Below are 24,674 nucleotides of genomic sequence, written 5' to 3'. Positions count from 1 at the left end.
TCGGAAGTCATCCTCATAAACGTGCTACCTAAAGATCAAAAGTAACGATTAACGGACTCAACAATCAAGTGACATGTTTAACTACGCATCTATACACACATTGTCAGCACACTTACCAACTGAACTTTACTCAAACAATTAACCATAATTAAGTTGTTACCAGTGACACGTTGATCACGGACCGACAGGATATCTCTAAACAAACAATGGCGCATGTTGTTGTCATGTGACAGTCTATGTTAGCGGTCATGTGATTTCCTTGAAAATACAAAATGAGAAGTGAGGAAAACGGAGTTGGATTATCTAAATTGATGTTTTGTTTTTGGTTTAGTATTTAAGGTGTAGGATCATTTTTTTTAACCAGTACGGTTAGTAACATGGCAGAGCAATTCAGCGAAGGACCCGGGGGGATGTGATGCCATGCCCGAACGCCAAACAGACTGTAATTTCGTATTTTTTTAAGAGATAAATTCCCCACATGTACACGTATGTACATTATTATTTCGTTTGTTTGAACTATACAACTTTTATACCGACTGAAAATGAATTTGTGCTGTCAACTAAATGGGATCGCTTGTGAGTTTGTTAAATTATTCTTGTTCTTATCTTTTTGTATGCATATTTATTTGCCATGACGAATAAAGTGATTGAATTGATTTACATTTGTATATGTTGTAATTTAAAGATCAGTACTGCTGTAAATGTTTATTGCAAAGATATATTGTTCGTATGTGTCTCCTACTGCAAAATAACGATGTGTTAAGCACCGGGGTCGTGTTGGTTCTTGGTCTTTTCAGTGCTGACGGATGTGTCGAACACTCGGATAAGTGGAACTTTCCCCTTGGACCCGATGAGTTCGACACAATGGGGTTTGGCTGTATACTCATGCTATTTGCTCAGTTAGTGACGTAACTAATTATACTCATGCTATTTGCTCAGTTAGTGACGTAACTCATTATACTCATGCTAATTGCTCAGTTAGCGATGTAACTAATTATACTCATGCTATTTGAGGTAGAGATGGTAACCAATTATAACCACATTATGCTTTTGTCCTTCTGCTCTTGTTACAAAAAAGTGGGTAGAGCTGCAATGGTGGCAGCAATCCTACCTTTAAGAGATTCTGCAGTGGTGCTGAGACCCGTAAAGGTCCTGGGGTAGAATAGGCCTTCAGCAACCCATGCTAGCCATAAAAGGCGACTTTGCTTGTAAGAGTCGACTAATGAGATAGGGTGTTTAGACTCACTGACTTGGTTGACACATGTCATCGGTTCCCAATTGCGCAGATTGATGCTCATGTTGATGATCACTGGATAGTCTGGTCCAGACTCGATTGTTTGCAGACCCCCGCGATATAACTGGAATATTGCTGAGTGCGATGTAAAACTAAACTCACTCACTCTGCAGTGGTGCTGAAAGTGGCAGTAAACCCATCTCCCTCACTCACTCACCCTCAACAGGAGTAGCGCTGAAAGTGGTCACAATTTTACTTACCGTTAATATCATTGAAAGCACTGCTGTGTTGCTGAAATTGGCATCCAACTTGACTCGATTGAGCTCCTTGATTAGTCTGTTGTTTTGAAGAAGGGTAAGTGATGCAAATCCTAGTTTAAGATGTATTATATTTTCAAATTTCCAGTCTGAAGGCAATGTGGAAGCTGTGCGTTTCAATGACATAGAGGATCTGATTCAGGGCTACCTGGTCCGGGGGGATCAGAATGGTCTGGTGTGTGCACTACGGAAGCCGGTTCCGACAGATCGGCCTGAGGCTGGAGAGCCAGAGTCAGGTATGTAGATGGTACTTGTGCATGCACAGGTGTTGTGGGGTCATCTCATGGGGTCATTCTACAGCGACATGTCATTGGGACATTCCATGAGGTCATCTCAAGGGGTCACCCCCAATGCTGAAACTAGCAATTACTTCATTTTCTGAGAAGTAACAATTTCTTGATGTAACAAATTGCCTGGGATATAATGGCTTATCTATGATATAACAAATTGCCTGGGATATAATGGCTTATCTGTGCTATAACAAATTGCCTTGGGTATAGTAGCTTATCTATGATATAACAAGTTGCCTGGATTATAACAACTTATCTATGATATGACAAATTGCCAGGGATATAATGACTTGTCTGTGATATAACAAATTGCCTGGGATATAATGACTTGTCTATAACAAATTGCCAGGGATATAATGACTTGTCTATGATATAACAAATTGCCAGGGATATAATGACTTATCTATGATAAAGCAATTTGCCTGGGAAGTAATGACTTATCTGACATAACAAATTGCCTGGATTAGAACAACAACTTATCTGTGACATAACAAATTGTCTGGGATGTAACGACTTATATTGCCTCAAATATGAGAACTTGTCTATGATATTACATACATCCTGAGATATAGCAAGTTTTCTCTGGGTTTGAAGCTGACCTTGTAGCCTGTGACCATTTGTTGTCCCTATCAGGACACATCAGTAAAAGTGGTAGTCAAATTAACAGGAGAAAACTGTCACAGACAATTGGCTTGTCTGATTCACCAGTTCCATGGACTAGTGGTCTACAGACCAAAAGGCACATCCAGGTTTCATTGTACCTCTCAGGACCATACGTACAGCTGTCATTCTGGCTAGGCTAGTGGTGTTGCGATGATCGAAAATATTAAAAAATTGATCTAAAGAAGGATTTAAAATGATCATCGATTCTTGAAAAAAACATCTTTTTTCTTTATCCAAATTTTGTTGTTTTAGTATAACACATTTGAGTGAAGTAAGCTAAGCGTTGAATTTGATGAACATTCATGAACAAATGTGTGTTCAACAGCATAAAGCTGTGCACATTGTAATATTTTAATCACTTTTAAGATTGTTTAATTACAATTCCAGTGTCTTTAATTTCTTGCATGCATGCATTTCATTGCATGACAATATTAGTTATAAAAAATATGAAGTGCAAAAAGCTTGTGAAAAACCGTAAAAATTGGTGATTACTTTAAAATTGTAAATATTTCAATTATAATCGATAATTGTTCGCCACAAGTCCACAACAATGGATGGTAGATTTGGATGGCTGATTCCCAAAGCTAGGTCTGGGTTTGTTATATTTGTTCACGTCATAGATGCAGGCTGAATTTGTTCTGGACGTTCTACTCTGAAATATTTATGAGGTCTGCCGACCTTTAGCTGCTGCTTTATGAATAATTGAACTTCTTTTGTTGCAACATCAGCATGTAGTTAACATTATGTTTGACGATTGATCTGGCGTTTTGTTACCTCAGAAGGTTAATATTCTTGACATTATGTATTACATGATTTCCATAAAATCTTCTTTCAAAGTTGGTATTTGTTGGATCCATCTTTGAAATGGAAATGTTTTTGACAGATTATTTTGCATCAGCTATGAATTAGTCAGGGGCACCTGATTGCTAAGTAGGCAGATGAGAGATTTCTCATGTATGTTTAATGCTGAAGTTTGTTCCCTTGTTTTAATGATCGTTGACTAATGTCTCCAAGTCATGACGATATTGTCTAGTGTGACCAAGTTATGCAGATATTGTCTGATGTCACCGAGCTGAGATGTTATTCACTAATGCCAGCAATGTTGTGGTGATATTGTCTGATGTCACCAAGTTATGATGATATTACCTGATGTCACCAAGTTTCAATGATATTGTCTCATGTGACCAAGTTATGAAGCTATTGTCAAATGTCATGTTAAAAAGATAGTCTTACAGTCTGGTATATGACATGTTATGTAATTACTGTATGGTATATAACATGTTATGCTATTACTGTTTAGTATATAACATGCTACTCTGTTACTGTGTACTAGTGTCTTTAACGCTACTGACTCCGACTACCTTGTCTGAAACTGAGGTGTCTAGTTGACTGACCATGATTATGTTTATGTTTCCAGATGAAGAAGAGACATTTGATGGTTTCTGTGTCCCATCTGCTCCATATCTCCCAGAGGAGGTCGCTAGCAGCAGCGACAGACATGTCTCAAAAACTTTCAAATATGGCTTCCTCAGCAACTTTGCAAGACTGGATCTTTCCTGGTAATATCCATGAAGTACCCTTCTTGCAAACAAGGTTTTAAATTCCTGTGTAAAGTGATAACACACAAAGATGCCTACCTTTATGTTTTTTGAAAACTTGCTGGGTTTTTCACTCTTAGCATGTGGGTTCGAAACTCAGTGGGACTCAACCCAAACGTACTTGAATTTGTTCATTTTTGTTCCAAACAAGACAAACACAGTTGAGTCACAAATGCGCTCAATCTTGGGTTGTATGTCTTAATTTAAAAGGTTAGCTTTCTACACCATATTTCCCATATTGACAGTGCTGATGTTTTTCGCTTTATCAGAAATCATGAACTTGCAATGCATCAAAAGAATAAAAAACCCTGATAACTAGAATCAGCAACATTATCGTCCAATGTTGATTGATACCTCTAACCAAAAAAAAGCAACGTCATCTTCCAATGTTGATAGTCACCTCTGATAACTAAGATCAGCAACATGATCTTCCAATGTTGATAGTCACCTCTGAAAACTAAGATCAGCGACATCATCTTCCAATGTTGATAGTCACCTCTGAAAACTAAGATCAGCAACATGATCTTCCAATGTTGATAGACGCCTCTGATAACTAAGATCAGCAACATCATCTTCCAATGTTGATAGTCACCTCTGATAACTAAGATCAGCAACATCATCTTCCAATGTTGATAGACGCCTCTGATAACTAAGATCAGCAGCATGATCTTCCAATGTTGATAGTCACCTCTGATAACTAAGATCAGCAACATGATCTTCCAATGTTGATAGACACCTCTGATAACTAAGATCAGCGACATCATCTTCCAATGTTGATAGACACCTCTGATAACTAAGATCAGCAACATCATCTTCCAATGTTGATAGATGCCTCTGATAACTAAGATCAGCAACATGATCTTCCAATGTTGATAGTCACCTCTGATAACTAAGATCAGCAACATCATCTTCCAATGTTGATAGATGCCTCTGATAACTAAGATCAGCAACATCATCTTCCAATGTTGATAGACACCTCTGATAACTAAGATCAGCAACATCATCTTCCAATGTTGATAGACACCTCTGATAACTAAGATCAGCAACATGATCTTCCAATGTTGATAGTCACCTCTGATAACTAAGATCAGCAACATGATCTTCCAATGTTGATAGACACCTCTGATAACTAAGATCAGCAACATCATCTTCCAATGTTGATAGTCACCTCTGATAACTAAGATCAGCAACATGATCTTCCAATGTTGATAGTCACCTCTGATAACTAAGATCAGCAGCATGATCTTCCAATGTTGATAGTCACCTCTGATAACTAAGATCAGCAACATGATCTTCCAATGTTGATAGACACCTCTGATAACTAAGATCAGCAACATCATCTTCCAATGTTGATAGTCACCTCTGATAACTAAGATCAGCAACATGATCTTCCAATGTTGATAGTCACCTCTGATAACTAAGATCAGCGACATCATCTTCCAATGTTGATAGTCACCTCTGATAACTAAGATCAGCAACATGATCATCCAATGTTGATAGTCACCTCTGATAACTAAGATCAGCAACATCATCTTCCAATGTTGATAGTCACCTCTGATACCTAAGATCAGCAACATGATCTTCCAATGTTGATAGTCACCTCTGATAACTAAGATCAGCAACATGATCTTCCAATGTTGATAGTCACCTCTGATAACTAAGATCAGCAACATGATCTTCCAATGTTGATAGACACCTCTGAAAACTAAGATCAGCAACATGATCTTCCAATGTTGATAGTCACCTCTGATAACTAAGATCAGCAACATGATCTTCCAATGTTGATAGACACCTCTGAAAACTATAATCAGCAACATTATCTTCCAATGTTGATAGACACCTCTGATGACTAAGATCAGCAACATTATCTTCCAATGTTGATAGTCACCTCTGATGACTAAGATCAGCAACATTATCTTCCAATATTGATAGTCACCTCTGAAAACTAAGATCAGCAACATGATCTTCCAATGTTGATAGTCACCTCTGATAACTAAGATCAGCAACATGATCTTCCAATGTTGATAGTCACCTCTGATAACTAAGATCAGCAACATGATCTTCCAATGTTGATCGTCACCTCTGATGACTAAGATCAGCAACATTATCTTCCAATGTTGATAGACACCTCTGAAAACTATAATCAGCAACAATATCTCACCATGACTTAAACATGTTATAGGTGTTATAATTCTGATTTTTGGAAACAGTAAAATTGTCATCCCAGGTAAGTTGATACCTGTGATAACTAGTTGTGCTAAGCAACACATTGTTTGTGTTGCCAGCTGTGATGGGGAGTTTGTGGATGGCATCAAGAAGTACATCGACAGTGGAATGGAGAAGGATGCGTCTCTCTACCGTGCTGGTGACGACATGATGCCTGAGTTCCAGCAGCTTCTGGAGATTGCAGGCAAAGGTCTTCAAAGGTTAGTCATTGTCTGTTGTAGAAGGGTGGGTGGTGGGAGGGTTAATGCATTCGCTTGTCACGCAAAAGATCAGGGTTTAATTCCCCACATGGGTACAATATGTGAAAACCACTTTTGCTGTCCTCCGCCATGAAATTGCTGGAATACTGCTAAAAGCGGTATATAACTAAACTCTTTCGCTGTTCTAGAGGTCAGTCAAAAGCCATTTCCTTTCTGCACTGATGTCAGTAATTTTCTCTAGAGATCTCAGTGATTTGGCTGTTAAAAGGTCAGCAGTCATTGTCCATTACAGAGATTAGTTATTATCTGTGACAAAAGTCAATAACTATGCAGTCCTGACGATATTAGGCAACATTATTGATTATATGTTGATGCTCAGTGACTTGCATGTTAGTGTTGGTCATCGACAGCTTGGATCATTGGTCACAATGCCAGCCGCGGAACAGTCATGTTCTGTCATATAGCAAGAGTATTGCAGAATGCAGGCTTTCAGCCACTGTTTTGGCGGTGTGTAAAACAACTATCACCGATTAATGTGGGGTTATTCCGGCTCAAGATGGGCTTACATAACAGGCATGGCAAGACCATGGCCATATGTTCTCTACTCTCAAACAAGGGCAATTAGAGTTATCCCCCTTACACTGCCTTGTACTATAAATTGCACTGAGACACTCTTGGGGATAGAGGCCCATTTAGGGTTGTACAGTTAAGAGTAGAATAGCTGATACTGCAACTCACAGTCAAGCTTGTCATTGTTCATGTGGTATAAATACCATTCCAAAAAAGTACAGATGAAACATTTTCAAAACAATGGAATAAATAGTCAGATTTTCCTCTCATCATCATCTGTTTCCTCCTTGTCTTTATCATTTGGATTTTATCAGTCTTGTAAATCCTATATCCCCTGCTTTTCTATATATAGCCTGGGCATCACATCCCGGTGTTTGTCTGCGTGTATAGTCCATGCAGTTTAAGATCATATCCAATGTGATTTGATGAGATAATGTGTCCGAAAAATATTTTTCTTGAAGTTCTTATCTGATTTGATGATTCCCAGACATGTATTTTTGAACAAATGCGTAATGTTGCATCTTAAGAACAGTATAATCTGGCCATTGTGTATGTTTCCTAGGGAGATGGATGCCTTCCTGCTGAAGCTATCGCTGTGTAAGGATCTGTTGACTCAGGATGAGGATGATCGCTCTCGACACTCAGGATTAACCATGAATGGGGTGAGTTATATCCCTCAAGTCTTGGACATCCAAGCCTGCATGGCTTTCACCAGGTACCACCAGTTACAACTAGCTGCTTTGAGTTAAAACTAGCTGCCACCAGTTACGACTAGCTGCCACGGGTGGCCAGAAATACAAAAGATACAGGATCAATCCACTGAAAAATCATTCTGCTTATTTGCTGTATATGTTGTTTTCAAATGCAAAGTAAATCTCTGTACCACTGTACTGAAAATTCTGAATATAATGTCAAAATATTGTACAAAAGCATAAAATACCCAAAGATATTATGCCTTCGCCTTGTTCCACCATTGAGATTTTCCTAGAAGTTATAAAGGAATGCTTCAGGATCTTTCAACAGTTGAAAATCAATTCTGTTGCAATTTCTGGTGAGTTTGGTGAGAATCTTACCAGGATAGCTTAACTAACAATATATGATGCCTATTCCCGGTGTCTCCCACTGTGACACTGCAGTAATATTGCTGAGAGTGGCATAAAAGTAAACTCACCCTCATCCACCATAAGCGATATATGTGACTTCAGTTGTTTGCATTATTTTTCAACCTAGCCAAAGATCACTGAGACCTTTGGATGTGTGTACCTGTAAGGCAGAGTCATGAAAAATGACATTAGAAATGTGCATTAAAATTAAAGTATGCTTGTAGCATTTACTTCTGTAAGAAACAGAGAGTTATTTCCCTTGAGGGCTGATCTAACAGCAGATTGAAAACTATACATGACAACCCCATCACTTTACCACAAATGTAAGGATTTATTGTAGCTGATTCAGAATCAAATTAGCAGATATGTTAACATATGATCTCACCGTAAACAAGTGACTTTGTTCAAAATTGCCTCTGTTCACCCAGCAGAAAAATGGGGGCCCGGTGGGATACAGTCATGTAACCATTGACCTTTCAGCGCTGCACTGTGCAGCTTGGGTTATCTAGGGTAATGATAGTCAGATTCTGATTACACTGGATGTGAGGCACTATGTAAATGAATTATTCATATTCGTCTTATTATTGTCTGTGATTTTCCTTCTTCAGGTCGCCATGACATATATCACCTTCCTGGCAGACAAACTTCAGACCTGTCATAGCCAAGTCCTCAAACTAGAAGAGAAGGTAAGACATCCTTGCTTAGGTTACACTACCTCCATGGTCTAGTAGATCGAGTGGTTGCCTCGTCGTGCCTCCCCCTGGTACAGGGGTAGTAGACTTGCCTGGTGGTTGAAATGTTGTGTCATTGTAGCAGGGCTTTGAATCCCATATGGGTTTGTACCAGCCAGATCTTTATACATGTCCTGTTATGGAATTTGAACAACGTACCTCATCTGATGCCTTGTCCACACAACCACAGACGTAAACCCTGTTACAAAGATGAAAAAAAATGGATTTCATCTGTGGATGGAGGAGCGTAGGGTAGCCTAGGGGTTAAAGCATGGCACTTCAGAAACTATCCCTTTGAACAACAAATACACTTTAATATTCGCGTGAGATTGTGCACATAGATTCCTGTGCCGTTCTGTCGCACATACCGACAGACGGTCGGGAAACTGATGTTGGTATCTTCGTAAGCCTATGACTTTCTCTCTTGGCTTTGTAACCTACTCCATCTATCATAACCAGGAATGACTTTTCTTAGGTCAAAGCACTGACAGTACCGTAACTACATCAAAATGGACACAACCACTGACCCTTGACCCATGTTTGTTTACACTGTGAAGGCAGTTCGTAAAATTTGCATATGACCACTCTAATTTGCATCGATATTGATATATGCCGCAAATATCTGTTGGCTTTACACTGCCAAGAACACGATCCAGTGTATTCTGTTTTTTTAATATATTTTTTTATTACCAAAGTGATCATGTGTGTCATCAGTGTAAGAAACTGGTCATTCTGGTTGTAATTTTTATGTATTTGTTGTATTTTAAGGCCAGTGGATTTGTAAAGAAAACAACAAAAATGTTATGCAAGTTAGCATCTCAGTTCTTTATCCCAAAAGGGCAGGTGGCTGTTGGAAGTGGTTACAATGCGTGCACACTTGGTGTATCTATCCCCTGAAGTGCATGTATGTAAACCATGAAGCAAACAGTGTTTTACAGTTTGTACTTCCATTTCAAACACAGGATTATCTCTTATAATCCCCAAATCCATACACTCCCAGGTGCAACATTGTCTTGTTGTAACACAGGCAGGTGGTTCATTTACCTTCCCTGAGCTCGCAGCAAGGTGAGTGATTAGGGAATAATGAACAGTTAATGAATGTGTTCACTAAGACAATTGAGACAGGCCAATGTGTGTCTCCTGCAGCATGGTGGGTGACACTGTTTGGTAGAACAATGGAGTATTGTGACAGCTTGAAGCAGAACAACTAAATAGCACAAGCTGACCAATCTTAGAGTTAAAACTGACGTGAGTGTGTGAAGAGTAGTACTCTACTGGTGAACCAGTTCCAGCAATGCCTCTTGAATGTTTTTCATCAAGGACAAAAATTTTCCCTTCAAAAAAGGGTGGCAAATTGAAATTTGTAAGTTGATCCTATGAAATTGTATTACAGAAATTTGTCCCTCAGAGTTGTTAAAGTTGATTTTGCACTGTCTGTTTTTGCTCTTGGAGGACAATACATTTTAATTTTGATTGATATTTGCTGAAAAAAGATGGGTTAGTGAAACTGGTATAATTTAAAAAGTATGTCTGTCTTGTGGGATATCATGCGGTCTTGTGGGATATCATGCGGACTTAAAATTTAGTTAATAGTTGCTGAAAAAAGATGAGTTAATGAAACTGGTATGATTTAAAAAGTATGTCTGTGTTGTGGGATATCATGCGGACTTAAAATTTAGTTAATAGTTGCTGCAAAGAAATGAGTTAATGAAACTGGTATGATTTAAAAAGTATGTCTGTGTTGTGGGATATCATGCGGACTTAAAATTTAGTTAATAGTTGCTGCAAAAAGATGAGTTAATGAAACTGGTATGATTTAAAAAGTATGTCTGTGTTGTGGGATATCATGCAGACTTAAAATTTAGTTAATAGTTGCTGCAAAAAGATGAGTTAATGAAACTGGTATGATTTAAAAAGTATGTCTGTGTTGTGGGATATCATGCGGACTTAAAATTTAGTTAATAGTTGCTGCAAAAAGATGAGTTAATGAAACTGGTATGATTTAAAAAGTATGTCTGTGTTGTGGGATATCATGCGGACTTAAAATTTAGTTAATAGTTGCTGCAAAAAGATGAGTTAATGAAACTGGTATGATTTAAAAAGTATGTCTGTGTTGTGGGATATCATGCGGACTTAAAATTTAGTTAATAGTTGTTGCAAAAAGATGAGTTAATGAAACTGGTATGATTTAAAAAGTATGTCTGTGTTGTGAGATATCATGCGGACTTAAAATTTAGTTAATAGTTGCTGAAAAAAGATGAGTTAATGAAACTGGTATGATTTAAAAAGTATGTCTGTGTTGTGGGATATCATGCGGACTTAAAATTTAGTTAATAGTTGCTGCAAAAAGATGAGTTAATGAAACTGGTATGATTTAAAAAGTATGTCCGTGTTGTGGGATATCATGTGGACTTAAAATTTAGTTAATAGTTGCTGCAAAAAAATGAGTTAATGAAACTGGTATGATTTTAAAAGTATGTCTGTGTTGTGGGATATCATGCGGACTTAAAATTTAGTTAATAGTTGCTGAAAAAAGATGAGTTAATGAAACTGGTATGATTTAAAAAGTATGTCTGTGTTGTGGGATATCATGCGGACTTAAAATTTAGATAATAGTTGCTGCAAAAAGATGAGTTAATGAAACTGGTATGATTTAAAAAGTATGTCTGTGTTGTGGGATATCATGCGGACTTAAAATTTAGTTAATAGTTGTTGCAAAAAAATGAGTTAATGAAACTGGTATGATTTAAAAAGTATGTCTGTGTTGTGAGATATCATGCGGACATGAAAATATTTTGTATGGCGACTGGCTTGGTTAGGTAGATGTGGTAAAAACGTTTGCTCATCACGTAGAAACCTGAGTTTGAATCCTTACATGGTGTGAATCCTATTGTGGTTTCCCCTTTGCTGGAATATTACTGAAAGTGGTGTAAAAACATACTCCCTCACTCACTAACACTTCCACCCATCATGATCTGTTGTATATGTTGCAGGCCCATGAGGTAGTGAAGCAGCTCCCCGACAGCAGCTATGACTACCTGGACCCTGACGAGATGCGGGAGCTCACTGGTGCACTGCAGCAGATGCCATCGCCTATGTCCTCCCTCTCTATACCACTCTCATCCTTTGAGGTGAGTCTCCCTCTTTACATTACCATTGTCCTTTGCAGTAAGTCCTCTATGACTGAATTGTTGGGTCCTGATATCATTCTTTATATGCTACCATGGTTTAACTGGAATATCCATGAGTTCCCCCCAAGAAAATGATCTCCTTTTGAATAGTGTCTATTTTTCCAGGTACGGTCATCAAAAGCAGGAAAGTTGACCAGCAAGGTGACGCTGAATGTGGACATTCGTCAAGGCCGGTTCTATGCTGTGAAACCCTCCAAAGACTTCCTGGACTCAAGCAACACGTTTACACATGACAGAAGTAATATCTTCAAACATTACTTATAAACTGTTCATAGTTTGTCAAAATCCACCCAACTGTTAACACGGGTAGAGGGCCAAATAGAGTGCTCGCATAGATTTGTCAGGCCAGTATATAAAGCAGACACTCTATCAGACAAAGTGCATACTGTGAGAGTATTTCTCTCATGTCTTGTTATCACTATGTATTTGTGGCATTTTAAACCAAAGGATTTTTTTCATATGTCTTACTTATCAGTGTGAAGCTCTGAATAAGAAACACATAAGACAAGAGAGGCTTGTAGGGTTAATTATTGGTGAATGAATCCTGGGAACATTTAATATGGAGAATTGTTGAGACTCCAGTGTACTGTGACAAAATAAAATATTTTACAAAAGTATAACCAAAAAGAGAGGACAAAAGGGATGTCGATTATATTTGGAAACATTATTTTATTTTGGTTTGAGTTCAGATGTATCACTTATTGTATTTAAATTTTTATTTTGTTCCAGTTCTTCAACTTGTGAAAAGCACATCAGACAACAGTCGTCTGGATGTGATCATCGAGGGCAAGAAGAAGACGTCCTACATGTTTGAGAATGCTCACGCTAGAGAGAACTTCTGCCTCCAGATCCGACACATGAAGAGCTTACATTCCAAGGAAGAGAAGGTGGACCAAATATCAGTGTTCATTGGGACGTGGAATATGGGTAGGTGGATGTGCAATATAAGTAGGTGAATGTGGAATATGGTTAGGTGAATGTGGAATATGGCACGTGGAATATGGGACATGGAATATGGTTAGGTGAATGCGGCATATCGCACATGGAATATGGGTAGGTGGACGTGGAGTATGGGTAGGTAGATGTGGAACTTGGGATGTGGAATATGGGTAGGTGGAAGAGGAATAAGGGTAGGTGGAAGAGGAATAAGGATAGGTGGATGTGGAATATGGGTAGGTGGATGTGGAATATGGGTAGGTGGATGTGGAATATGGGTAGGTGGAAGAGGAATATAGGTAGGTGGATGTGGAATATGGGTAGGTGGAAGAGGAATATGGGTAGGTGGAAGAGGAATAAGGGTTGGTGGATGTGGAATATGGGTAGGTGGAAGAGGAATAAGGGTAGGTGGAAGAGGAATATGGGTAGGTGGACGAGGAATATGGGTAGGTGGATGTGGAATATGGGTAGGTGGAAGAGGAATATGGGTAGGTGGATGTGGAATATGGGTAGGTGGACGAGGAATATGGGTAGGTGGATGTGGAATATGGGTAGGTGGAAGAGGAATATGGGTAGGTGGAAGAGGAATAAGGGTAGGTGGATGTGGAATATGGGTAGGTGGACGAGGAATTTGGGTAGGTGGATGTGGAATATGGGTAGGTGGATGTGGAATATGGGTAGGTGGATGTGAAATATGGGTAGGTGGACGTGGAGTATGCGTAGGTGGGAGAGGAATATCGGTAGGTGGATGTGGAATGTGGTTAGGTGGAAGAGGAATATGGGTAGGTGGATGTGGAATATGGGTAGGTGGATGTGGAATATGGGTAGGTGGATGTGAAATATGGGTAGGTGGACGTGGAGTATGCGTAGGTGGGAGAGGAATATCAGTAGCCGGATGTGGAATGTGGTTAGGTGGAAGAGGAATATGGGTGGGTGGATGTGGAGTATGGGTGAGTGAATGTGGAATATGAGACGTGGAGTATGGGTAGGTGGACATGGAATATTGGTAGATGGATGCGGAGTATGGGTAGGTGGGTGTGGAGTATGGGTAGGTGGGTGTGGAGTATGGGTAGGTGGATGTGGAATATGGGTAGGTGGATGTGGAATATGGGATATGGAGTATGGGTAGGTGGATGTGGAATATGGGTATGTGGATGTGGAATATGGGTATGTGGATGTGGAATATGAGTAGGTGGATGAGGAATATGGGTAGGTGGATGTGGAATATGGGTATGTGGATGTGGAGTATGGGTATGTGGATGTGGAATATGGGTAGGTAGATGTGGAATATGGGTAGGTGGATGTGGAATATGGGTAGGTGGAAGAGGAATATGGGTAGGTGGATGTGGAATATGGGTATGTGGATGTGGAATATGGGTAGATGGAAGAGGAATATTGGTCTGTTTAGTTAGGTGGTGTAGACTATTAGTAGGTGGTGTAGACTATTAGTAGGTTGTGTAGACTATTAGTAAGTGGAGTAGACTATAAGTAGGTGGACATAGGTTTCAGATAAGTAGATCTGACATATGTTTATCTGAGATACCACGTTGTCTTCCAGGAAAGTCGGCACCGGACCACACATTGAAGCATTGGTTGAAGTGTAACGGTGAAGGAAAGTCACTTGATCGTACACTGTCACGCATTCCACATGACATCTATGTGATTGGCACACAGGAGAGTGCTCTCAATGACAAGGACTGGGTCAACACACTGAAGGCGTCACTGAAGGCCACACTGATGGTGGATGTGGAGATGGTAAAAACCTTTGTTATAAACCATTATGATTGTCACTAGGTTTGGTCCTGTTAATTCAGAGCCTGAAATTCTGAATGTCAATTGAGATGTATGAACTGAAAATCTTTCTGCACTATAGAGGAATAATATATCAACCCTTGACATGTTTTGAATTTTAGAAATCACATGAATTTTTGTTGATGTAGAAATAGCATGAACTTACTCCACTGCATAATAAGGCCCAAGTTTTACCTTCTCTAAGTGAGACAAGGTCAGATCTGGTAGACAAGCACGGTGACTTGTCATTGTACACTGTTGGTGTGGGACATGACTATTTTAGTCATACATCCTCCACTCACCTATCCATCATCAATACCATCATCTATCATTCATCCATCCACCCACTCATCCATCCATCCATCCATCCATCCATCCATCCATCCATCCATCCATCAAAACCCGTGAAGCTCTGGGGTAAAATAGGCCTTCAGCAACCCATGCTTGCCATAAAAGCTATTATGCTTGTAAGAGGTAGCTAACAGAATCGGGTAGTTGGGCTTGCTGACTTGGTTGACACGTTATCAATCAGTTCCTGTTGACCAGATCAGTGCTCATGGTGTTGATCACTGGATTGTCTGGTCCAGACTGGTTTATTTACAAACTGCCACCATGTAGCTGGAGTATTGCCAAGTGTGGCGTAAAACTGAACTCACTCACTCAGTCCATCCATCAACCACCAATCCTCCATCTGTCATCCATCCATCCTTCCTCCCCCATCCATCCTCACACCCACCATTCATCTATTGCAACCAACCCACCCACCAATCCATCAATCCACCTACCTATCTGTCATCCATTTATCCATCCATCCATCCATGAACCAACCACCCTCCATCAATCCATCCCAGGGGAGGCTGTAGGAGGCATGAACAGCAAACACAAAGATTGTGTGAGACATTTAGCATCTTCGTTGTGTTGCTTGTAAAGGCATTGTGTGATATATATACATCTCCAGGTTGAACATGACACATACACATACTATAACATTATACTGCAAATGTGAGATATTCAGGCAAATATATTGTAGCTATTGTATTGTATGCTTTGTCTTCTGTTTATTTACTACTTATGCAATGGACTAGCCTTGCTCTAAATGTGTAGTTTGTCTTCTTAGCCTTCATTTTGTTATTTTGAATGTTTAAATATTTACTCCATTGCTTCAGCTGGAGATGTGTAACTTGTGGAGTATCCGAGTTGTCGTCCTCATCAACCCGCAACACCGGCACTGCATCTCTCACATACAGAAGTCCTCTGTCAAGACTGGCATTGCTAATGCTCTTGGTATGTTGCTATAGAAACCTGTCACCTGTTGCACCCTGCATGGAGAGTAGCAAAATAGGGCCAAAGGGACCGTTCCTTAATTATGGCTAGGTGGGATGATGTTGATTTATAAGTACAGTACACCCTACCTCCTGAGAACATAATGGGTGCCCCCTCCCCCCCCCCCCCCCATAACAATCATCACCACCACTCCTAGCCATAAATTATGCACAAAGGTAGCTTCTGTTCAGTTCTGTTCTATGGGCCTCTCATGTCTCTAAGACATGCTTTGTTTCAATCAGTCCTTCAATCTATTATCTGTTTTGTAAATATGTGCTACACAATCTCTCTTGGTTTAACTAAATACAAACTTCATTCCTCATATAATTTGAAAATGACCACATAACTAGAGTCACACAGAAGATTCTATCTGAACATTCTCGTTTTTATCTCCCCTGCGCCTCGTCAGTCTGCCCGCCGATCCATCCGTCCGCCTGCCCATCGGTCCATCCATCCGTCCGTAATCAATTGTTTCCGGAGCATCACTCAGAAACCGTTCAATATTTTTAGACCAAATTTGATAGATGTAATAGTCTCATCCTATAGTTGTGCCTTTTGCTATTTACAGAGATTTTGCATTTATATTTTTAGTTTTTCCATTTTCCATTTTCCATTTTTCACATTTTGGTGTTAGGTGGAGTGGGCATCATTTCCGGAGCAAAACTAAAAAAACGTTCAATATTTTTGTGCAAAACTTAAACAGATAGGTAGATATATCAATCAGAACCTAAAGTGGTGCCTTTTGCTATTTACAGGTTTTTGTGATATATTATTTTCTCGGTTTCCATGGAAATGTTTCGGACATAGTCTCAAAAGTTAGAGGTATGTTTCGTTTCCGGAGCAGAGTTCAAAAAACGTTTTATATTTTTCCACAAAACTTGGTAGATATGTGTGGCAGACCCCCAGAGTTGCTATTTACAGATTTTTGTGATTTATCATTTTCCCAGTTTCCATGGAAATGATTCTGACTTAGTCTCTAAATGGTGGGATGGGCTTCGTTTCCGGAGAACAAGTCGAAAACTATTCAATATCTTACAGCAAAACTTGGCAGATATTTGAGACAGACCACGAAGTAGTGCCTTTTGCTATTTACAATGTTTTGGCATTTTTATTTTTCCTGGTTTCCATGGAAACAATTTTGACATAGTCTCAAAATGGAGGGATAGGCTTCGTTTCCGGAGAAACCATTTCATATCTTTCAACAGATCTTGGCAGATATATCTTGAAGTCGTGCCTTTTGCTGTTTACAAATATATGGCATTGATATTTTTCATGACTTCCTTGGAAACGATTCAAACTTAATCTAAGAAAACATCAACTAGCTGTCAGATGATTTGTCCTTTCAAATATTTGGGGGCCGGGGGGATATGTCATCTTCTGATGACTCTTGTTGTTGATTTGACTTTGTATCTGTGATTCTCTAAACCTAATGCCAGATTCAATACACAAGCATTAATCTTGTTTATAATGAAGAACATTTATGTGCTTGTGTGTGATTTTTCGTCAATATGACGTCAATATGATGGTGTAGTGGTTAAAGTGTTCGCTCCTCATGCCAAAGACTCGGGTTTGATTCCCCACAATTGTACAGTGTGTGAAGCCCATTTTTCATGTCCCCCATCTGATACTGCTGGCTGGAATATTGCTAGAAGCAGAGTAAAACCCAACTCAATTTGTTCACATTTGGTACAGTGAAATAAACATTTACTTTCTGTTACTAGGCAACAAGGGAGCTTCGGCTGTTTCATTCCAGTTCAACGGTACTAGTATCTGTTTCATCAACGCACATCTGACTTCAGGGGATGAGAGGTTGCACAGGTAAGTTGGTTTGGGAAAACTGCTTTTACTGGCACAGATAAAATGATTATGGAATATGAAAAAAGCTTTAAACTGATGGTTGTGTCCTTTGACTCTCATTGTGATTTATTTACAACATTTCAGGAGAAACCAGAACTACAGAGATATCCTGAGGGGGTTGTCACTCGGACCAAAAAGCTTTGAAGGATTTGACGTTTCACACAAATTTCACCATGTTTTCTTCTTTGGAGATCTTAACTATAGAATTGTAGAGAAAGTAGATGTAAGTGCTTAATGTTAGTTCTCTGAGATCTGAGTTCAGATCTCAACTGAAAGGTGACATGGTTTGGGTTGCCCTGCAGCCTCCCTTTAATTAGTTATTGGTGTCACAAGAACATGGTCATCTTTTCTTGTAATACTCCTAAGGGAGTTGAGAACAAAAGTCACTTGCAAACAGATCCAAAGCTAGGTGTATGATCTGCCATGGTCCTGTGTTGATGAGGTATCCTAGTGGTTAAGGTGTTCGCTCTTCACACTGAAGACACAGGTTTGATTCCTCATATTGGCACAGTGGTGTCCCCTATCGGGATATTGCTTGACTATTGCTAAAAATGATGTAAACCGATACTAACTCTCTCTGATGGTCTAAATTCATATGAACCATTTCATAATGGACAATATTAATTATGCAATTATAAACAAAGACACTTGCCGTCTTTACATAGCAAGGGGAGGCAACTCAGATACACATTTTCTGCTGCGTTTGTATGAAGGTTGTGCTGAAGAGAGCTGAAGACCGAGATATTCCATTCCTATTGGACAGAGACCAACTGAGGAAGACACAGTTTGATAAAGATGCCTTCTTCAACTTCAGTGAGTTGTCACCTTGAATGATGAGGCATAAATTAAATAATATTTACAGAAGCGGGAGGTTGGCATGTATTTTTCTCTTGTGATTTTTCTTTAGGATTTAAAGTTCTTTAAACTGACTGCCTACCATTAGCATACTTGTGTTTACTCCTTCATTTGGACCTGTGAAGGTCCGGGGTAGAATAGGCCTTCAGCAACCCATGCTTGCCATAAAAGGCGACTATGCTTGTCGTAAGAGGTGACTAATGGGGTCGGGTGGTCAGGCTTGCTGACTTAGTTGACTCATGTCATCGGTTTCCAATAGCGCAGATCAATGCTCATGTTATTTATCACTGGATTGTCCGGTCCAGATTTGATTATTTACAGACCGCCGCCATATAGCTGTAATATTGCCGAGTGCAGCGTAAAACTAAACTCACTCACTCACCTTTGTTTCGGCCTTGAGACATGGTTGGGGATTTATCATTTGGAAAATAAGTGGGAAATAAGTGATTGTTTTTCTGAAAGGGTGATTTGTGTCTTAAGGGTGATTTCCAGTTTGATTAAGAAACTTGTGGACTTGCATTTTCAACTTGTTCCACACCATTACCGGTTTAAAATTTCTAAAAGCGTCATATCTTGCTAGCCGTTTATTAAGCATGTGAAACACCATTCCATTCCATACAGACAAAACATTCACAAATAGTTACAGAATTTTGTATTTCCTTCAGATGAGAGCGAGATCAACTTCATGCCGACCTACCGCCTGTACCGAGGGAAGCCGGGCTACAAGTACGATTGGAAGAAGGTCAAGAAAACAGGGGTGAGTCTGTAGCTGGGGTGTATAAAACATGGCCACCACACAGTTCAGGTCAGTCTCCAACAGCTTCCTGTACTAATGATCTTAAAGTCCAAATAATGTCCAGATAATGGGGTAGCCTAGTGGTTAAAGTGTTCGCTTGTCATGCCAAAAATCTTGGTTTGACTCCCCAAATGGGTACAGTGTGAAGCACATTTCTGTTGTTGCATTTCCCTTGCTGTTATATTGCTAGAATAAAACTGCTAAAGGTGATGTGAAATATAACTCACTCACTCACTCACTCACTCACTCACTCACTCACTCACTCACACAAATCCGCTCACTCACGTTTTTCTTCGTGGACATGTTCTCCATGGCGTAGTTATGTCATTTCAGGAAAGGATAAATGTACCATCTTGGTGTGACAGAATATTGTGGCATTCCTACCCCGGGACTTTCATCGAGAACAACGCATATGGTGAGTTGCATTTCTTGACCTGTAAAAAATATTATTATGACTATCTTGTTACAACTTTACTGTAGTCAGTCTGTCACATGTTCGTATTCAGTAAGTCATTCAATCAGCCAGTACATGACCAGGGTGTAGGGGTAGCCTAGAGGTGCACTGTCTTGTCATGGTGAACACCCAGGTTTGATTCCCCAGATGGATACAATGTGTGAATCCCAGGTCAGTATATTGCTGGAATGTTGATATAAGCGTCATAAAATCTTACTCACTCAATATGTACAACCACTTTGTTTTGTAGTCTGCACTATGATCGGCATAATTTCACATCTGTTTCCCTAAACTGGTACCTAGTCAGATCTTGTTGGTTGATAATGGCGACCACATTGCAGATATGGAAGTATTAGTTATAGTAAAGATGACAGCCAGACACAACCTTCTGAGTGTTATATCTATCTACAGTTAAACATGGAGTAATGTTAAGTCAATGCTGTCACCAGTCTGTTGGAGAAGTCAGTCATGGAGCTTCAACTGCTTTGTGACTTGGTAAACTGGTGCAGTAGGAAGGTCAAGTGGTGAACCCAGAATACATGTACTCAACAACAAAATAAATGCAAGTTTTGAAAAATATGAAATAATAGTAAGTGTTCGTGTATATGTCCTCTTTTTAAAAACTTGTCTTGCTTTTTTTTTTGCTGTTTGGTAAAGATATTGTGACATATTGCAGTGGTGTTAAATACAAAAACACAAACGAGGATGAAATGGACAAATTATGGAAAAATCATACAATTAGCAGTACAAACATATAGATTTACATTTGGTTAAAATATGGAGCAATCTTGCTGCAGACATGATCCTCAATGGAGGGAACATTGGGTGTTCAGGGTCTCTTTTCACAAAGCATCAAGGTGACTGCAAGTCATCAAGGTAACCTTAGTGCAGTGTTAAAGAAAGTGGGTTAAGGAGTTAAACTTAGCATAGTTGCTTCATGAAAGGAGCCCCTGGTGTATAGTGACTTCTTTCATGAATAGTTATAAAACTTTTTCTGGGGATCAGTTTTTTTCTTTTTCTCACTTTGTGTCATGTGTGACGTTTGGAATTACAAAATCTTAATAAAGTGCTAATTCTAGCTCTTTTTGTAGTTGAGTCCCATCCAGAATTCAAACCCACACTCTCAGAATCAGGCATCTAATCGCCAGTGCACAAAGTCAGCCGCCTGTCACACTCAGCCACCACGACTTCCACAAAAGTGAAGGTCGGACAACTGGTAGTCTAGACTGTGGGGTTTGTGTAGCCCTCTGATGAGTGTTAATTGGCATGGCTCCCTTGGCTGAAAGCTGGAAACTTTGTGTCATTTTGAAACTGTTTCCATTACAGGAAGTGTGGAGAATCTTCTAAACAGTGACCACCGACCTGTCTTCGCATCCTTCACAGTTGGGATCGCATCACAGTTTGTACAGAGTCAAGCCATGCTCACCGAGAACTCCAGCATCCGAATCCTCTTCAACAGAATAGAGGCTCAGGTAGGTATGATACAAGATGGCGGTTGAGTGGAATTTCTCCTCAGTTTCCATAATCAGAACTGCAAGTATCTTAGTTTGTCATACGTACTTGACCTAATAAGAAATATTGCCAGTATGGTTTTGAAAAGGGAAAAGGCTGTGTGTTTTGTAGATATATGTGGTCTGTTGATTATGTCCATTTTGTTTGAAGTAAAACAATGGTATTCCCTTTATTGATCTCAAATGCTGCATATCACCAGATGGAGTTATGTCCCTTAGGCTCAACAGGAACCAGTGTTCTTTTCAAAAGTGGTAATTATCGAAAATCCTGTCACATCACCTCTTCAAGATGACATGATGTGATGCAATCGAGTTAAGTTAAAGGTGATTATTAACAATAACTCTTGCCGTGTTTCAGGTGAGGACATGTGTCCGGCAACATTTCAACTTGGAGTTCTATTCCGGTTGTCTGTCTGGTAAGTACCTGTATATGATTCCCTCTAATATATCATACCAAGAACTCTCTGTGTATTCTTCTGTCATCCCAAGGGTATTCCAGGATAGGACACAGCCCAACACCTTGCGCTTGTCATACAAGGCTACTCCATGTATATCATGGTCAGTCTTGTGTCATTGTGCCATTGTGTCATTGTGTCTTGATCAATACTTATAATATCAGTCAATGTTTTTTCTCTGACACGATTATTTTCAATCTACTTTCTAGCCAGAATATTGGCCCCTTTTTTGGACGTCAGACCACAAACTACATTTGAGCCCCTTTATGCTAAACTCTGAGTCTTTGACAAATCACGGGATGTGTCTAAATCATAGTCAGGGCCGAGCAAAGTCTCAGACATCCATGGGCTCTGATCTTGAAGGAAGTAATAAATAGAGATTAATACACACTTGGGAGTGTGTCAATTTCCTTATTATCCATTTGTATCTAACTTTATATTTCTAAACAACTTAGTCCATGTAAAACGTGTTGTTGCTTGACGTAAAGCTCAAGGTCGCATAAGAATACAGTGATACGTCACTATGGACATAAACTCCCTGTGTAATGATTCTAAGTAAAGAGCGCGACATATTGACTAGCTACACGAAGGCCAAAAATACAAACACATTTTGAATTGAAATTTAATCTTTATCAACGTAAGTAACTGTAAGAATTGTGTAACTGGAAGCATTGTTAATGGGAAAGTTATTCGTCGTCAGAAGAGTCACTGAGAGGAGAGCGAGCAACACGGCGATGGTTTGTAATGGCTCGGTCTCACTCACTGCCATAGAAGACTTGTCGATTTTGATGTGGAATGTACCCCATGTAGTGGACCTCTGAAGATAGTGTGAACAACATCACTAGACAAGGCTTTGCTTGTGTTTGTGTATGACATGCATTGGGATGTTAGATTTATTTCGGACAAACTCCCGATGACGGAACGATTGAAAGTGCACAACGCGAGCATGGAAACTCGACAGGCTGATTTCTGGTCGAAGACAACAGATTTCCCACTTCCCCAGTGTTGTGCATCAGAAAGGCGTGAATAATTGTTCACACTCTGTGCATTTTTATGTCCAGAAACTTGCATGGAACTACGTTATTGTCTTGCAACTTCTGAGTCAAATGTTTGCAGGCGTTAGTTAGCCGTTTGTCGCCAGTGACGTGTGCTCCCTTTGTCGTTTTCGAGCTGTGTATATTTTTACCTTTTCTCGAAATCTTGTATCAATAAACACGGTGTGTGAAAAATTGTTTGATTGTAACGTTTTGTATTTGGTAGCATTTCATTGGTTTGTTCTCGTAGTAGCGAGACTGAACATTCGTAGTAAATTTGTAGTAAAAAGTTGTGAATGAAAAAAGTAGTTCCACATTCCAATGACGTCATGGAGGTCATGGTCGGACAACTGACCAATGAAATTCATTTTAGGGTTTATTACACGTGTGCAGCATGTGATTTTTATGTACTCGGTTATGTTTCAGTGTATGGATAATAAAGGTGTTTAACTATACTAAGCTCTAAATACACAATGCCATTTAGGGAGTGGTCAGTTAGGTTTAGGTTTAGGTTACACAACACCAAATGTTCACCCATAGACTTCTATCGTTACCTCATATTTTTCAAAAACATTATCCAGGCTGTCAACAGCCATTCCAAGTACACATGGGTATTGTCTGGAGTACAAACTACAATAAAGCACAATTTCCAGCCACCTTGTCTCACTAACTTTCTGAGCACTAAATGCTTAAAATTGTGGTCAGTTGTAATTACTGAATGGATGTGCTTTAGAAAAACACAAACATTTTACCCTGTTTCATCCAATCACAGCTGTCACATGTCTATGTCTCTCCAGTTGTTTACATACGGTGCCTGCTCAGAGAACATGTGATTCTGATTTAGTGGAACCTTTACGTTTTCTCAGTTTCGTACATATTGTAGTACTTTCTTTGGGTTGAGTCACTTAACTCCAAGCACACAATGTCAGCAATCTAACCCACTCAGCCATCATGGCTTCCACATAAATGGAAGTGTGCTAGGTGATAGCCCAGATCATGGTTACATCTCTGACTTGAGAGCTAAGATGCTTGACTATACAGGTTTCTGTGTATCTTGGACAACAATTAGGCCCTGATCATGAATACCATGCTCCGTGTTTCAGACATCATCTGCTGTGAGTCCAATGTGAAGTTTATCGAGAGCAAGAGCAGCTTCTACTGCTGTCCAGAATGGCACGCTGACCAACTGCCCATGGTATCTCTTACATCCTTCTTTTCCATGAACCCATCCTCTTCCCACAGAGGTTACTCTTGTCATATCTTCCTATGTAACCTCTGTTCTAATGTGGCCATATTTCCTGGTTCTCTTAAAATCCCATAGTGGCCAAAGTAGCAACACTAATTATCTCCCTTTCTTTCTATCCAATCTGATCATGTTTTTTTCTTTCTGTCCAAATGTGATACATCGACTTAGATCGAAGATAGTTCTCTGTGATTTTGTCAAAATACTAGTTGTTTGCAACACAACTTTGATAACAACTTCTCTTGTGCTGAGAATTCTCACTCCCTCTTCCAACATTGAAACATGTGACCTTGGTG

General features: G+C 39.6%; 1 protein-coding gene across 2 annotated transcripts in view; it reads left to right on the top strand.

Moving 5' to 3' along the window:
* The window catches only part of LOC137281870 (phosphatidylinositol 3,4,5-trisphosphate 5-phosphatase 2-like), an 84,256-nt gene that overhangs the window by 54,485 nt on the left and 5,097 nt on the right, over positions 1 to 24,674 (top strand). For both annotated transcript variants that reach the window (XM_067813546.1, XM_067813545.1), the window contains exons 4-21: positions 1,640 to 1,787; positions 3,922 to 4,063; positions 6,388 to 6,528; positions 7,661 to 7,760; positions 8,810 to 8,887; positions 11,926 to 12,063; positions 12,229 to 12,361; positions 12,853 to 13,050; positions 14,618 to 14,814; positions 16,017 to 16,134; positions 17,895 to 17,991; positions 18,115 to 18,253; positions 18,744 to 18,843; positions 19,551 to 19,642; positions 20,015 to 20,096; positions 21,462 to 21,607; positions 22,005 to 22,062; positions 24,239 to 24,330. In XM_067813546.1, coding sequence (XP_067669647.1) covers positions 1,640 to 1,787; positions 3,922 to 4,063; positions 6,388 to 6,528; positions 7,661 to 7,760; positions 8,810 to 8,887; positions 11,926 to 12,063; positions 12,229 to 12,361; positions 12,853 to 13,050; positions 14,618 to 14,814; positions 16,017 to 16,134; positions 17,895 to 17,991; positions 18,115 to 18,253; positions 18,744 to 18,843; positions 19,551 to 19,642; positions 20,015 to 20,096; positions 21,462 to 21,607; positions 22,005 to 22,062; positions 24,239 to 24,330 — 2,199 coding nt within the window. The remainder of the gene's footprint in view (positions 1 to 1,639; positions 1,788 to 3,921; positions 4,064 to 6,387; positions 6,529 to 7,660; positions 7,761 to 8,809; positions 8,888 to 11,925; positions 12,064 to 12,228; positions 12,362 to 12,852; positions 13,051 to 14,617; positions 14,815 to 16,016; positions 16,135 to 17,894; positions 17,992 to 18,114; positions 18,254 to 18,743; positions 18,844 to 19,550; positions 19,643 to 20,014; positions 20,097 to 21,461; positions 21,608 to 22,004; positions 22,063 to 24,238; positions 24,331 to 24,674) is intronic.

Source organism: Haliotis asinina, chromosome 4 (genome assembly GCF_037392515.1).
Source record: "Haliotis asinina isolate JCU_RB_2024 chromosome 4, JCU_Hal_asi_v2, whole genome shotgun sequence".
Lineage (NCBI taxonomy): Eukaryota > Metazoa > Mollusca > Gastropoda > Lepetellida > Haliotidae > Haliotis > Haliotis asinina.
Note: the sequence above shows the minus strand (reverse complement) of the source record. Positions and strands in the feature narration are given on the sequence as shown.